The 16,636-nt window shown below is 37.6% G+C and overlaps 1 protein-coding gene, 1 non-coding gene and 1 pseudogene across 3 annotated transcripts in view; 1 reads left to right on the top strand and 2 right to left on the bottom strand.

Annotated features, from left to right (window-relative positions):
- LOC125348460 (zinc finger MYM-type protein 2) overlaps window positions 1–16,636 on the bottom strand; it is a 94,307-nt gene that overhangs the window by 21,827 nt on the left and 55,844 nt on the right. For both annotated transcript variants that reach the window (XM_048341685.1, XM_048341686.1), the window contains 6 exons: window positions 16,005–16,120; window positions 13,126–13,242; window positions 9,559–9,709; window positions 6,594–6,766; window positions 4,489–4,654; window positions 3,529–3,563 (listed from right to left, as the gene is read on the bottom strand). In XM_048341685.1, coding sequence (XP_048197642.1) covers window positions 3,529–3,563; window positions 4,489–4,654; window positions 6,594–6,766; window positions 9,559–9,709; window positions 13,126–13,242; window positions 16,005–16,120 — 758 coding nt within the window. The remainder of the gene's footprint in view (window positions 1–3,528; window positions 3,564–4,488; window positions 4,655–6,593; window positions 6,767–9,558; window positions 9,710–13,125; window positions 13,243–16,004; window positions 16,121–16,636) is intronic.
- On the bottom strand, window positions 5,578–5,724 carry LOC125349785 (annotated as a pseudogene).
- LOC125349759 lies at window positions 11,774–11,876 on the top strand. Its single transcript, XR_007210575.1, has one exon. It is a non-coding gene; the product is annotated as a U6 spliceosomal RNA (small nuclear RNA).

The following is a 16,636-nucleotide window of genomic DNA, read 5'->3' as shown; positions in this document are numbered from 1 at the left end:
ACTATGTGCCAGGCACTAGGCTTAAATTCTGTCAGAGAAAACTGATATCAATTAAGGAACAAGAAAATTCAGAAATTACAAATATTCTAGAATTACTTAATGCACCTGTGGTAATTCAGTAATTTTACATTATATCAAGTAACCATAGGAATTGCTTTAGTTGGGTCACAGAAGCTCAGGTCTTTAATCCTAGATGCTCAGGAGGCTGACATCTGGACGATTACTAGATTTTATCTCTCTTCAAAATAACCACCAAGGGCTGGGGATATAGCCTAGTGGCAAGAGTGCCTGCCTCGGATACACGAGGCCCTAGGTTCGAGTCCCCAGCACCACATATACAGAAAACGGCCAGAAGCGGCGCTGTGGCTCAAGTGGCAGAGTGCTAGCCTTGAGTGGGAAGAAGCCAGGGACAGTGCTCAGGCCCTGAGTCCAAGGCCCAGGACTGGCCAAAAAAAAAAAAAAACAAACAAACAAAATAACCACCAAAAAGCATTGCTGAAATTATATATTGACAGCCTGGCAAGCACCAAGGCTCTGCATTCAAAACCAGTACTGCCATACAAAAAAAAAAAAAAGACATTAAAGTTGGTGAAATGTGAAGAAGTTAAACCTGTAAAAATTGGTGCTCTAAAATCTGGCAAGGGTCACAGTGTTAGAATCTGAATAGATTCTTCCGAGTTAAACCTGTTATTAAACACACACACACACACACACACACACACGCTGGCTCTACATGATTGGGGGGAAACAGCTCACATGTGACAAAGCCTAAGTGATTCTATTCTGTCAATAAGTGATTCTATAAATAAGTAAAGTCAAAGAACGGTGAATTAAGTTGCACAAAGTACTAAAGCTAAGGGAGTTAAAAGATTACAAAGGAGAAATGGGCAACAGCCACAACGGCATTGTGACTGCCTTTCCCTCATCATTCTGTCTTATAATATGGCTTAGCGGGGAAAATAATACTTGTATTGCATGCAGAGAAAGAGGTTTTTAGTTTTTTCATATAAACTTTCAATGTATTTCAAAAGTATTCACTTTGTCAGACTTTTACCCTTACAAAAAACTTTTGACTTTTTTGTTTGTTTGTTTTTTGGTGCCAATGTTTAGGTTGAACTCAGGGCCTCTCACTCACCCTTGGCCTTTGGGGGTAAGAGCCTTACACACCCAGCCCTGGTAGCTCATGCCTGCCATCATAAGTACTCAGGAGGCTTGAGATCTGAGACTAGCAGTTCCAAGCCAGCCCAGACAGTAAAATCCATAAGACTCTTTTCTCCAATTAACCAGTGGATCTATGGCTTAAGTGATAGAACACCAGCCTTGGACAGGAAAAAAAAGCTAAGGGACAGACTCTTGACCTTGAGTTCAAGTTCCAGTAATGGGGGTGGGGGTGAGGGGGAATGGGACTGGACAGGGCTGGAAATGTGGCTTAGTGGTAGAGTGCTTGCCTACAACTTATGAATACTGAAAGAATAGATAGATAGATAGATAGATAGATAGATAGATAGATAGATAGATAGATAGATAGATAGATAGAATGCCAAAAAACACAAAGTTCTCACAGACTTTAGTGGCTTCAAACTGTGATCGATACTCAAGAGATCTCAGCCTCATGGATAGCATGAGCCACAGCACTTGGATAAGGGAGAATTTCTTGAAGGACCCTCCCCTCCCACTGGATCCAGGAACACCCAACTATGCAGAGGCTCAAATTCAAGAGCAATGCAGCTTCCTAAAAGCATATACACTTTAAATCATCTTTAGATGACTTGGAATAATAAAGTTATGTAAATTGTTCTTATTTAGAGACTTTGTAAAGACACTTGCCATTTACTAGCTTATGGACTCTATATGTTCAATAAAGACACAATCATCATAGACCTAACTACAAAGTTTAAGATATTAGGCAATTAATAAACAAAGATTGCTGGAGAGAGACTGAGTGTCTGTGAATGGTAAGAAGCTATCTATTATGGGGTATGCTGATATCACTTCATTTGTGTAAATTCAGCATAGTACTTTACCTATGACTATTTCAATTGTGGGGAGGGGGGCCAGTCCTGGGGCTTGAACTCAGGGGCCTACGTGCTGTCTCTGAACCTCTTTGTTTTTGTTTTTGTTTTTGGCCAGTCCTGGGCCTTGGACTCAGGGCCTGAGCACTGTCCCTGGCTTCTTCCCGCTCAAGGCTAGCACTCTGCCACTTGAGCCACAGCGCCACTTCTGGCCGTTTTCTAGCTATGTGGTGCTGGAGATTCGAACCTAGGGCTTCATGTATACAAGTCGAGCTCTCTTGCCACTAGTCCATATTCCCAGCCCCTCTGAACCTCTTTGTACTCAAAGCTGGCACTCTACCACTGGAGCCACAGTGCCAGAGTTTCGGATTATTGGAGTCTCACTGATTTTCCTGCCTGGGCTGGCTTCAAACCAAGATCCTCAAGTATCAACCTCCTGAGTAACTAGGATCACAGGCGTAAGCCACCAGTGCCTGGATCAAATTTTTATTTTTAGAACTTTCTGGAATTTTTTCCACCCTCCAGTATTTACAATCCTAGTTATTAGTTCAACCAGTTGGGAGAGTCAAGGAACAACTATGTAATTAAGTGATTTCATCTCTAGTTATATATTATAATGAGTTGAATTTCTGGGTTAGAACCAAAGAATTTAATTCTTGCTAGATCTAAAAGCTAAGAACTGATTTATCCTAAAAGAAAAGAAAAAGAAACAGAACTAAGCTGGAGGCTTATTGTAATGCAAATAAATGCCTAAAGCACTTCTTTCACTTGCTTACAGGTGACAGAAATTTCAGTAGAGTGAGTATATCCAAAGCAGGCAGCAGTATATCAAAAGCACTGGGTTGACTTTTTAGTAGTCATTACATTACATTTTAAGATCCCTTAAATGCTAGTACTTTCAAAGCATATTTGGTGCATTACCAAAAAAAAAAAAAAAGAAAAAGATTAAATAAAAGAGGACACATATACTGCTAAATCTTAAACATTCAACAGATTCTAGCTAGCAACAGAGATTTTTAGGCCTCTATTTGAGAAATAAATAATCTGTCATAGCTATCCTTCTACCCTCACTTACCATTATTCTACCAAACACTCCCTTTCAGGCATGACAGTTGTGTATAGTTCTGACAAATATGCATGTGGTTTTTTTTTATTCCTCCTACCCATGTAGATCTATCTAGCAACTACTCAACTCTTTATAGTTACCTTATTCACATTCTTTAATAAAGATAGCCCATCCTTTCAAACATACTATTACTACTAATTGATTATGGAAATTTCAACTCAAATAGCATATATATATGTATATGTATATATATATAGTTCCCTAATGAGGGTAGAAGATCTAATTAATTCATTTACATATTCCTAAGTACATATGGAAGTCTCTGGTACTAGTAATTCAGCTGAATGCTACTACTGTCTCAACGAAGTACAGTTTTATGGTAATAATCAGATTAAATTGGCCAAATCATTACAAAATTACAATTTAGCACTCTATTTAAGCAATACTTACTGTCATTTTGGTTCGTGATGTCTGACAGCCCTGATCTAGAAAACACAAATGAATTTCAATAAGACAAATAATACTCTGAGCTTTTGAAAATGTTATTAACCAAAAAAAATTTTAGACTGTTTTAAGAAAAAATTTCAAATGTGAATAGACTATATAGAAATGTACAGTTATAGAGAAAGAATTAACTCTTATCATACTCTGAATATATATACATTGTTTTGGATACATAGTATGTCCTTAAATTTATTTTTTGTTTAAATAAAATCAAAAGTTACCAGTTAGCAGGGCACTGGTGGCTCATGACTGTAATCCTAGCTACTCAGGAGGCTGAGAGTCAGTTTGAACACAGCCCAGGCAGGAAAATCCATGAGACTCTTATCTCCAATTAACCACCAAAAAACTGGAAGTCGGAAGTGTGGCTCAAGAGGTAAACTGAAAAGCTAAGAGACAGCACCCAGCCCATGGGATCAAGCCTGACAACTGGCACACCCATTTGCATGTGCGCATGTGTGTCCACACATGCACGCGCGCACACACACACACTTTGTTATAACTTACAACATAACCTTAGCACATAAGACACTATTTCCCAAAATGTTTTCACTTAAAATTAGCCAACATAATATGTAAGTAAAACAATTTATGTAAGTAAAACAATTACACATCACTTGACAGGCAAGTGATTATTCTTTCTAAACTTTTTGCCATAATTGTTCAGCTTCTCTCTTGCTTAAGCTTTATTTTTCCATACTAGTACTGAATCTTTAAAGGTGAATAAATAAAAGGCCAATATAGCTATAGACACATTACAGGAACTACTTTCACCTGGAGAAACATGGAATTTAAGTTGCTATTAAATTATCTCCAAAATAAACTATTATCAGTGCTAGGATTCAAAATTGAGAAGAAGTGACTCTTGACATAGAGGGTTTTCAAGTTGCCACCTGAATTTCTACATACCATAATGTAAGTTTTCAGGTCCTTTCTGGGTTGTCATATTGGGCTCATTTTGCTGACAGTAGAAACGTAATAAGCAGTGTTGATCACAAAAATGTTTCATTTCCCCACGCCACTGTACTCGCTCTTTTAGAGTTCCTTGAGATTTGCAACAGTCACACCTTGCAGCCTTTAATAAGAACAGGATTTCAGACACTTAAAATAACAAGAGTTAAAGTACCGTATATGTTAAGTATTCATGACTTCTTAAAGTTTATCATCAGTGATTACTTATTACAGCAACAAAAATATTATAACTTTATACATGAATAGATTTCACTATCCACAATGTATAAAACTGGAAGGACAAAGGCCTCTTTTGTGGTACTGGGATTTGAACTTACATTTTTATCTTTAAGCACAAAGGAGTTACCATGGAATGCGTCAATTTATGGTACAATGCATCTTGATCAATAACATCCATTTCACCATTCTCCCAATCCCCTCAAAGCCTCTTGCTCAGCTTTGCTTGATGAAAGGTGCTCTACCACTTGAGAGACACCTCCAACCCTGCTTTTTGCTGGTTACTTGAGATGGATCCTCAGAGCTTTTCTACAGTTCCCTCAATCTCAGCCTCCTTCAGTAGCTACCATAACAAGTATGAACCACTATTGCCAGGCCGACAAAGAACAATAGTAAAAATAAGTAAACAATGAACACTAGTAGATCAAACTGATACAACCTATTTCATTATTTTAAAACAATTTCCAAGCTGGGCTTAGTGTTACATGTCTGTAATCTCAGCACTTGGGAAACTGAGGCAGGAAACCTACAAGTCTGAAGTCATTCTAAGGTATTTGGTGAAACCATGCTTCAAGAACAAAACAAAACAAACACAAACAGTAAAATAAAAATAAAATAATTCGGAGCGGCATTATATTACTCAGGTAAAGGTCTCCTATAGTTATACCATTTGGAAACTTTTTGATGAGTAACTAGATTTACTAGTTGTATAAGTTAATTTTAAAACAAGCCAACATAAAATTCATAATATTAAATTATTTTAACTTTCTAATAGTTTAAAGCCTTTTGTTTCTTTTCTCTTTCCCCACCTCACGTCTTCTTATTTGCAATATAGACCAGACACAGGGCCTGGACTGAGGTGAATATGGGGTATGTTTTCTTTGCCTCCTCTTTCTGTGAAGTCAGACCTGGTTTAATAAACACATTTAAACACAGCCTATTTGAGAGGGGGAGGGGAGGGGAGGAGGGGAGGGGAGGGGAGGGGAGGGGAGGGGGAAGAGAGAGGGGGAGAGAAGAAATATTAAGCAAAAAGCCAGGAATGGTGTAATACTGAAAACTTGAAGATACCAAGAAGTTGGGATGAGTCTTCATTTTGTTTGCCAGTCCTGGAACTTGAACTCAGGGCTTGGGTGCTGTTCCTGAGCCTCTCTGTGCTTTGAGCCACAGAACCACTTGAGAATTTTTCTGAGTAGTTCATTAGAGATAAAGAGTCTCAAGGACTTTTCTGCCTGGGCTGGCTTCAAACTGTGACCCTCAGATCTCAGCTAGGGTTAGCTAGCTAGGAGCAGCTAGGATGGAAAGCATGAACCATCAGTGACTGGCTTGGGATGAGTTATTTTATTATAACTAGAAATAAGTCTGGTAATTGTTGTCCCAACTACACAGAAGATATGTATAAATAAGAGGGTTGTGTCTCAAACCCCAGTATTACCAAAAAGAAAGCAAAACCAAAAAAGAACAGGTATTTCATAACTACTCAAAACAACTACTGCTAATGTTCGACACTGATAATGGAATCATCAAAAAATATTTCTATGTAGTGAAATAAAGTCAAAGTCAAAACAAATTTTAGGTAAGTAATCTACTTTGTAAAAACAGCCATATTACTAAAAACAAGGATACAGCCTAATGGGCAAGAGGTTCAGAATTCCACTTCAAGTTATAAAAAACTGAACTGGCAAAGTAATTTTAATTAACTGTATGGTCAAACCCAGGCCTAATGTGTGTTTGTGTTAAAAAAATAAGTGAGTTACTGTATTTGATACAGTAATCACTACACAGATTTTGGAAAGATTTGACCAAGTAATAAAAGTCAAGTTACTTGCCTTATAGTACCAATCCTGAAATTTTTTACAGCAATCTTCACTACAAAAATCTCTCACAACACCATCAAGTTCTTTAGTCGCTCCTTTCTTACACAGTTGTGAGCAATAGTTGCATGTAACACATCTTAATCCTAAACGTCTTGCAAAATCCTGCTTGTACAGTAGTTTGCAGCCTGAAAAACAAGGTATAAATATTAAAACAAAAAACACATTAAAAAGTTTTTCTGAGCTGAGACAGACCTTACAAGCTTAATAATTTTTTTAAAAAATATCCAATGAATTTGCATGTAGTTGTATCTCTTCCCTGACCAAAACTCTAAGTTTACTATAATATCAACCTATAAAAACTGGAACAGAGGGGCTGGGGATATGGCCTAGTGGCAAGAGAGCTCGCCTTGTATACATGAAGCCCTGGGTTCAACTCCCCAGCACCACACATACAGAAAACAGCCAGAAGTGGTGCTGTGGCTCAAGTGGCAGAGTGCTAGCCTTGAGCAAAATGAAGCCAGGGACAGTGCTCAGGCCCTGAATCCAAGGCCCAGGACTGGCCAAAAAAAAAAACTGCAACAGACATATATATGAATAGATTATCTAATACATGGGGGGGGGGGGGGTCAAGTAATTACTGCTTTAAGGTTCCAATTATTAATATTTTTTTTTATTTTTTTGCCAGTCCTGGGTTTTGGGCTCAGGAACCAAGCACTGTCCCTAGCTTCTTTTTTGCTCAAGGCTAACAACACTCTACCACTTGAGCCACAGTGCCACTTCCAGTTTTTTGTGTTTATATGGTAATAAGGAATCCAATCCAGGGTTTCATGCATGCAAGGCAAGCACTCTACTACTAAGCCACATTCCCGGCCCATCCAATTAATTTTAAATGTTGATTCCTATATAACTCATGCTGGCTTTGAATTCTAGATCCTCTGCCTGAATGAAGTACTTAGTACTGACTAGGATTAAAAGTGTATGCTACCACACCTGATTATGCAATGGTTCTTTTATGTAATTCATTTAGCAATTATTTATCCACTATTATTTATTTCTATTATCTTAAACTTTATTTTCAAACATTTTTATAAGTTTGCCTTTATTAGCTTTACTTAACTAGATTTTACTTAACTAGATTTGTACTTAACTAGGTGTATATCTCTTTATTGCTGAAGGATTCCAAAGGAAGGGGGGGGGGGGGAATAATCCAATTTTTTTTTTTTTTTTTTTTGCCAGTCCTGGGGCTTGGACTGAGGGCCTGAGCGCTGTCCCTGGCTTCTTCTTGCTCAAGGCTAGCACTCTGCCACTTGAGCCACAGCGCCACTTCTGGCCATTTTCTGTATATGTGGTGCTGGGGAATTGAACCTAGGGCCTCATGTATACGAGGCAAGCACTCTTGCCACTAGGCCATATCCCCAGCCCCAATCATTCAATTTTTTAATGTACATCTTTTAAAATCTGTTATTATTCATCTAAATTTTTAAGGTCCTTCAAATGAAAACTGTATTTTTTCTGTGTCAATTATGTATATGCATGCTGTCAGACACTGGTGGCTCACGCCTATAATCCTAGCTACTCAAGAGGCTGAGATCAAACCCAGAAGTGGTGCTGTGGGTTCAAGTGGTAGAGTGCTAGCTTTGAGCTGGAGCTCAGGGACAGCGCCCAGGTTCAAGACCTATGACCAACAACAAAAAATAAACAGGTAATTAATTATGTATTTGCTGCTCTCTGATCATTTTAGTAAAACAGACATTGAGGGGCTGGGGATATGGCCTAGTGGCAAGAGTGCTTGCCTCGTATACATGAGGCCCCGGATTCGATTCCCCAGCACCACATATACAGAAAATGGCCAGAAGTGGCACTGTGGCTCAAGTGGTAGAGTGCTAGCCTTGAGCAAGAAGAAGCCAGGGAGAGTGCTCAGGCCCTGAGTCCAAGACCCAGGACTGGCCCCAAAAAAATCAGACATTGAAATGTAAATGCACTAAGATCACTAACACACTTGTAGTCAACATCAATAGGTTCATATTTATGACTTAACACTGCTATTAGATAAAAATCCAGATGCAAATAAGTAACTTTAATATTGCTTTAACATTTTAAGATTTTCACTTTTCGTTACAGCTTTACTCTTCAATAACGGGGAAACATGGTTCTTTGTGAAATGTACCAATTAAACCCAAATAGGAATGCTTATATTTTAAGAGGTACCATCTTACATACATAACAACATTACATATGAAAGTACTGATAAATCTTCTGATTTTGTTGCTAATGTCTATACTGCTTGCATTTAGCCTTTTAGCAGCAAAAACCCACGGAAAAGAAAAAATATATCATTAGAAAAACAGGTAAAAGGGGAGATCTGAGAGTTCAGTAACTCAGTCTCAAAGAATAGAAGATGAGAGCCAGTTTTGAGAAAATTGTGACATACTAATGATGACAAGAACTCTAAGCTCTGGGAAGTAGATTTAGAACTAGAGTTCATTTAAGCATCATGTTAGTGCTCAAAAAGTTTTGGACTTTAAGGAGGCATGTTCAACTTACAGACTAGAATCTTTATGTACTAAGCTGAGCAGGAAAAAAATGGAGCTAGTGGGAAAAAATTCCAACTCATTTGGAAAATCATCTTTTAGGCCACAATGTAGAAATTTAGAGATGGCAAGGCATAGCAATGCTTTATATTAAAACTTACTTGTGATGGAAAAAAAAGTGGATAGTATAATTCTAGCGGTAAAGTCTTGAGGCCCAAAAATCTATAATACATGTAAAATAACAAGTCAGTAGAAAAGTGAACATTTTGTTCAGTGGTATTAAAATTATGCAGCTACTTTGAATTCTGCTCAGAATATTTTGGCAAAAAGAAAATTAAATATGTTTCTAATAGTAACCCCTTTGTACTCAAAAGATAACAAAAATATAAGCAACAGAAAACATTAAATATCAATAAAAATATATCCATTACTGTATATACACTTGCCTTCACTACAGAAAGGTCTCTTAACTCCAGAGAAATTTACTGTTTCATGCAGAGTCTTCTCCTCTTGACAGTATTCGCAATACGTAACTATACAGTGCAACTTCTTATAGTCATCTGAACAAGTTTTGCTGCAGAATTGATGCACTTTGTTCTAAATGCAAAATGGGAACCTTGGTAAGTATATGACAACCACCTCAAGAATAAGTTTAAAAAATTAATAAAACATAAAATACACAAGCCACTTTTACAGAAATATAATTATGTGCCTATTCAATGTTATGATACTTGGAGATGTATTTTCTTCAAAGCACAGACACTTAAATGAACCAGTTCACAGCTAAATATAAACACAGAGCCAGCTGGGAGCTGACAGCTCACTACAATCCTAACTAGAGGCTGAGATCTGAGGATCACAGTTTTGAAGCCAGTCACCCCAAGCAGGAAGAAAAGTCCAAGAAAGTCCAAGAGATTCTCACCTCCAATGAACCACTAGAAAACTGGAAGTGGCGCCATAGCTCAAAGTAGAGCCCTAGCTTTGAGCAAAAGCAGTCACGTATAGCACTCAGGCCCTGAGTTCAAGTTCCACAACCGACAACAAAAAAGCTCCACAAAATTTAACACTATTAACCACTGTAAAATTATTCAGTTAAAAGATGAAAGCTATTATCATAAAAATACAATGGCAAGTCAGGCACTAGTGGCTCACTTCTGTAATCCTAGCTACTCAGGAAACCTTGGTAGGAAAGTCCATGAGACTCACCTCCAATTAACTACCAAAAGACCCCAAAGTAGCTGAAGTAGCTGGGCACTGATGGCTTACGTCTGTAATCCTAGCTACTCAGGAGGCTAAGATATGAAGAGGGCCAAAATAAGGAATCAGCCAGTGTTGGTGGCTCATGCCTGCTACTCAGCTACTCAGCTGAGGATCAGGTCTGAGGATCACCAAAGTCCATGAGACTTATCTCCAATTAGCCACTCAAAAACTGTAAGTGGATCAGTAGCTCAAAATGGCAGAGCAATTGCCTTGGGCAAAAGAGCTCAGGGGCAGTGCTTAGGCTCTGAATTCAAGCCCCACAAGCAAAAGAAATAAGGGAGTCTAGGTATGAATTCCACCCCCCAAATGCAAAAAAGAAACCACAACTGGCAATAATGCAGTAATAATCAAGAGGACTTTAAAGACTCAAGCTCCTGCAGGATACTTTCAACTCTTAATTCATCATAATAGTATCTCTTAACTGCTTCCAACATTTCATCTACATGTAAACAAAAGCAACACATAAAGAGTACAAAACTTAGGTGGCAATGATATGGAAATTGTGGAAAGAACCTGATTTTCAAAGAGAATTATGAAAAATCAGTTTTTGTAGGATCTTTTTTTATTTTTATTTATTTATTTAATTTGTCGGTCATGGGGCTTGGACTCAGGGCCTAAGCACTGCCCCTGGCTTCTTTTTGCTCAAGGCTAGTACTCTGCCACTTGAGCCACAGCACCACTTCTGGCTGTTTTCTGTATATGTGGTGCTGGGGAATTGAACCCAGGGCCTCATGTATAGGAGGCAAGCACTCTTGCCACTAGGCCATATCCCCAGCCCCTTTTTGTAGGATCTTGATTTCCATATTAAGAAATACTGTTCCTGTATGGATTCTTTCCTCAATCCTGTCTTTTGTTGGTAGTGTAACTTACAGTGGGTATTAGACACTAAAATCACCACCAGATGCCAAAATCACCACCAGATGCCAAGAATAGTCTCAAAACAATGATTGGTTTAAACGCTTTGAAGAGAACTACAAACAAAACAATAAACAATTTTCTAGGTACTAAAATAAGAAAATGAGAGAAATACTTCACAAATCATGTACTTCACTTCTAGTCTAAGATACAAATATTGAGTAACTAGTCAAGTATCACTAAATAAATTATGGCTCACAAGCAGTTTGCAGTTAGTATGTACCACATATACAGAAAAAGCTGGAAGTTCCACTGTGGCTCAAGTGGTAGAGAGCTAGCCTTGAGCAAAAGGAGCTAAAGGACAGTGCCAGGGCCCTGAGTTCAAACCCCAGGAATGAGGGGGAAAAACAAAGAACAGCCAAAAGTAAGAACTCTTTAAGATCATAGTGGGCAGTGAGGGCCACACAGTCCATCCATTATTGTCCCCTTTATAGAAACAAAAATCAATACTCAAAATTGCTAGTGGCAAAACAACATGGCAAAGTAGTGCTGGCTTTGACAGCACATACACTAAAACTGGAACAATGCAGAGATTAGCAGGGCCCTGCACAAGGATGACACATAAATTTGTGAAGCATTCCATTTAAAACAAACACAGTAAAGCAAATAGGAAAAATAGTGAAGATGAGCCCAATAAACATTTTAAAATTCAAAGGTCTCTGTTCTTTTATTTGTACACAGTTATGCAAAGTTAAGATAGCCCAGCTCTAGTGGGTCACATCAGTAATCCCAGCTACTCAGGAGACTGAGATATGAGGATCACAATTCTAAGCCAGCTTAGGGATTCACAGCCAGTCTGTCTCTTATCTCCAATTAACCACCAGAAAAGCAGAAGTGGTGCTGTGTGGCTTAAAGTAGTAAAGCACTGGGCTGGGAATATGGCCTAGTGGCAAAGTGCTCACCTCATATACATGAATCCCTAGGTTCGATTCCTCAGCACCACATAAAAAAAAAAAAAAAGCCAGAAGCCAGAAGCGGCGCTAGCCTTGAGCAAAAAGAATCTAGGGACAGTGCTCAGGCTCTGAGTTCAAGCCCCAGGACAGGCAAAAAAAAAAAGTAGTAGAGCGCCAACCTTGAGCAAAAAGAGCTCAGGGGTAGTGCCCAGGTCCTGAGTTCAAGCCATATGACCGACAAAAAATGAAAATACATAATTTTTTTAAGTAGTGATAATGTGGTATCCAACTAATTTCCACAAGTACTGTGTGACACAAGGTATTATAGTTCACAGAAAATACTTGTAAGGGGGCTGGGGATATAGCCTAGTGGCAAGAGTGCCTGCCTCGGATACACGAGGCCCTAGGTTCGATTCCCCAGCACCACATATACAGAAAACCGCCAGAAGTGGCGCTGTGGCTCAAGTGGCAGAGTGCTAGCCTTGAGCGGGAAGAAGCCAGGGACAGTGCTCAGGCCCTGAGTCCAAGGCCCAGGACTGGCCAAAAAAAAAAAAAAAAAAAAAGAAAATACTTGTAAGAACCTGAGTGAAATGAGGGAAATAATGTATAAATGGGGTAAATAACCTATAAATACATATATATGTGTGTATGGATGGATGGATATGTATACACACATACATATACTTATATATATTAACACATACAAATATATATTATATTATATAGATATGTGCATATGTATATTAATATATATAAATAATTCTGGCCTGAAAAGAAATATAACCTCTTGATTCTACTCCCATAAGTAAGCCAATTAGCACTACAGTTTAAGAAAGTTTACCATTATTAACAAAAGCAGATTTCCAGACAGAAATGCCATCATTATTTTATTTACTAGACTTTCATTTTAGCACTAGATAATACATGTAAGAAAATATGACTTACCTCCCATTCTAGAATTTCTGGTTTTGAACAAAAAGAATTTTTGCAGTAGTTGCATTTCAGTTGAATATCACTTGGGGCTACAAATTGGCCATTTGAAGATGACTGCATGCTTAGAGCCTAAAATAAAGAACAAAACACACTGAGCCTGGCGGGCATTTTAAAATTTCTACTTGTGACAACTACCAGATATCTACTATGTGCAAAGAAAAAGAAGTTCCCTGTTAAATATTTACTTTTAATATATAAATTACAATGTTGAACTGTCCTTAAAATATAGTTTTGTAAAACTGAAATTTATTTTTACATAAGTATTACTGTTTACCTAAAATAAGAAAATCTGAAAAAAAAAAAAGCAATAATTGTAGTCTTTTTACTTGAAGGAGATTAGTTCTGAACTAGCCAAGTTAACAAAAATTAACTATTCAAGATACAATGAAGAGAAAAGGAAATCTAGCATACACTGCATATGTTTTGCACAAAATAAACCACATAGATTTAAGACATATCCTATGAGGTGAATCAAATTTTTAAATTGAAAGTATCCAAATATTGAACCTCATTTAAAGCTAACTATTTCTCCAAAACAAAGTACGTTACAGTTTGTGGACACCAAAATTCCTATGCTGAAATATAAACCCTCCAAGCTGATAATAGTATTAAAAGGTATACCTTTGGGCCAACTTCCTGATCTAATTAGTGTTCTAATTTAAGAGAGTATGGAAGTCTGAAGAACACTGTTCATGTCTTTTCTCATGTCTTTTCAGGTCACAAACTGTGACAAAAAGGCCTTTACTAGACATACATGCACCAGAGCCCCAGTGAACTTTCTGGCCTCTGGAACTCTAAAGTAGAAACTTCTACTACCCATTGTAAAGTATTTTGTTCTACCAGCCTGAACAAACTAAAAACACTATCCTATCATGTAACTTTTAAAATAAAGTTATCTAGTTGGGCACCAATGGCTTGAGCCTATAATCCCAGATATTCAGGAGAAAAGTCCTTGAGTCTCTATCTCCAAAATAACAAGCAAAAGTCAGGCTGGAAGTGTGGCTCAAATAGTGTAGTGTTAGTCAAGCAGGTAAGCAAATGCAAGGTCCTGAGGTTCAAGACCCAGTACTAGCAAAAATAAGTAAATACAGGTAATAAACTAATAAAGATATATAAAGTTCAAAAAAATAGCTGGAGGCCAGGGGCCAGTGGTTCATGCCTATAATCCTACTTACAGAGGAGGCTGAGATATGAACATCATGGTTTGAGGCTAGTATAGGCATTTAAGTTCTTAAGACTTTTATTTTCAATAAATTACTCAGAAAAAGCCATGAGTGGATCTGTGGCTCATGTGATACAGCACTAGCCTTGAGTACAAAGAGGCTCAGGGACAGAGCCTAGGCCCTGAGTTCAAACCTCAGAATCAATCAAAAAAATAATAATAATACATATATATATGAATGTATGTAATGCATATACAATGTAAAAGATTCTCATCAAATTATACATACGTTTCAGTTAAATGAAAAAAGTAGTTAAGATATTTTCTATTATCAACTCAGTAACCCAACACCATTAAAAAGAGGATTAAGAACATTTAAGATTCGATAAGCAGCATGTCAAACACCATCTTGATTTCAATTACTTAATCATTAAGGTATAATGATACTTTGATTTCTAGTGTAAAAAAGAAAAAATCAGAAACAAACTTTATCACTAATATATATGGTCTAGGGACATGATCTCAACTTCTAAAACAGAAGTTTAATAGTGAATGAAATATCACATAAACATAAAGAGGACATAAGTTAGCAAAGACTGCATTCATTTGACTGAATTCAAAACAGCTCAATTTAAATGCTAGCAAAACTACTATAGAAACATTTAAAAACTATTTTCAGTTCAAATAAACATAGAACACAGTACCTGGAATAAAGTAGAATTGTTGGATGAATTAACTCATGAAGCATGGCTTTATGCACTGGTTTGAACCTTTCTTTGGGCAATACCCTGAAATTTTCACATACAAAAGGTAAACCTACTAGTACTACCTAACTAATTCTTGAATCCTCTTCTAAACTATTCCTTTCAAGTGGTCAATCAGGGTAAGTCTGAATACTTTCAGTAACCTATCTTCTGAGATTATTATACATACTCCATCTTTGAAGAAGTTTGTCAGAAACCTCATAAGTTACTAAACATAAAATAGCTGAGAAATTGATTCCGACAGATGCTGGTGGCTCCTGGGTCATGTCTGTAATCCTACCTACTTAGGGGGCTGAGATCTGAGGATCATTTCAAAGCCAGCCGAGATAGGAAAGTCTGTAATACTATTATCTCCAACTAACCACCAGGAAACTGGAAGTGGAGCTGGGGATCCAAAGTGGTAGAGTGCTAGTCTTGAGCAAAAGAACTCAAAGACAGCATCTAGACCCTGAATTCAAGTCCCATGGGGGTGGAGGAAGGGGGCGCACACGGGGGAGGGACAGAGGGGCCCACCATAAAAATTTAATGGCTATAGCTCATCTCTTAATATGGAAAGCAGGAATGCTCAATGTTTCTAAGACAAATCTACGTACATACTACATTTATTACAGAACAGTTTCCCCTTCAGATTCAGAGTATATTCAAACCATTTAATATGAAAGCATTATACATCAAGACCTAAGTCTGACTACATTAAAATTTATTTCCATCAAAATCTACATCACAATAACAAGTTTGAAGTCAATCTTATTTGTGCTAACAGCCAGGTCTTTGGTGACTCACTCCATTTCCACCCTCTGATTTGACCCTCAACAAACTACAAAATAATAGATAAAGATAAAGCATATTACAATGATTATTTCCTATATGCATTTTATGAGGGGTTAGGAAAATAAATAACAAACCTGAAATTTAGCCACACAACTGGAATTGCAAAAGTTATACAATTTTCCATCAGGCATTGTGGCTTGGTATTGAGGTAAGGAGGTTCGTTTACAAAAATGACAAATAATTCCCAAATCTATGAAAGAAAAAGACACAAATCTAACATTGTTACAAAGTAACGGAAGTATTTATCTAAATAGTAACTGACATGAGTGCTTCAAATGGAACTCCTATGAACAATTCTTATTACTTATATATTCAAGATTATTTCATATTAAACATTCAATATTACTTCATACCAGGGCTGGGGATATAGCCTAGTGGCAAGAGTGCCTGCCTCGGATACACGAGGCCCTAGGTTCGATTCCCCAGCACCACATATACAGAAAACGGCCAGAAGCGGCGCTGTGGCTCAAGTGGCAGAGTGCTAGCCTTGAGCAGGAAGAAGCCAGGGACAGTGCTCAGTCCCTGAGTCCAAGGCCCAGAACTGGCCAAAAAAAAAAACAACAATATTACTTCATACCATAAAAAAATTTCAAGATTATTTCATACCTTAAAAAATACTGGCACAGGAGCTGGGAATATGACCCAGTAGCAAGAGTGCTTGCCTCGTATACATGAAGCCCTAGGTTCAATTCCTCAGCATCACATA

The sequence above is a fragment of the Perognathus longimembris genome, chromosome 3 (genome assembly GCF_023159225.1).
Source record: "Perognathus longimembris pacificus isolate PPM17 chromosome 3, ASM2315922v1, whole genome shotgun sequence".
NCBI classification, from domain to species: domain Eukaryota; kingdom Metazoa; phylum Chordata; class Mammalia; order Rodentia; family Heteromyidae; genus Perognathus; species Perognathus longimembris.
This window is presented reverse-complemented; position numbering and strand designations above follow the sequence as displayed.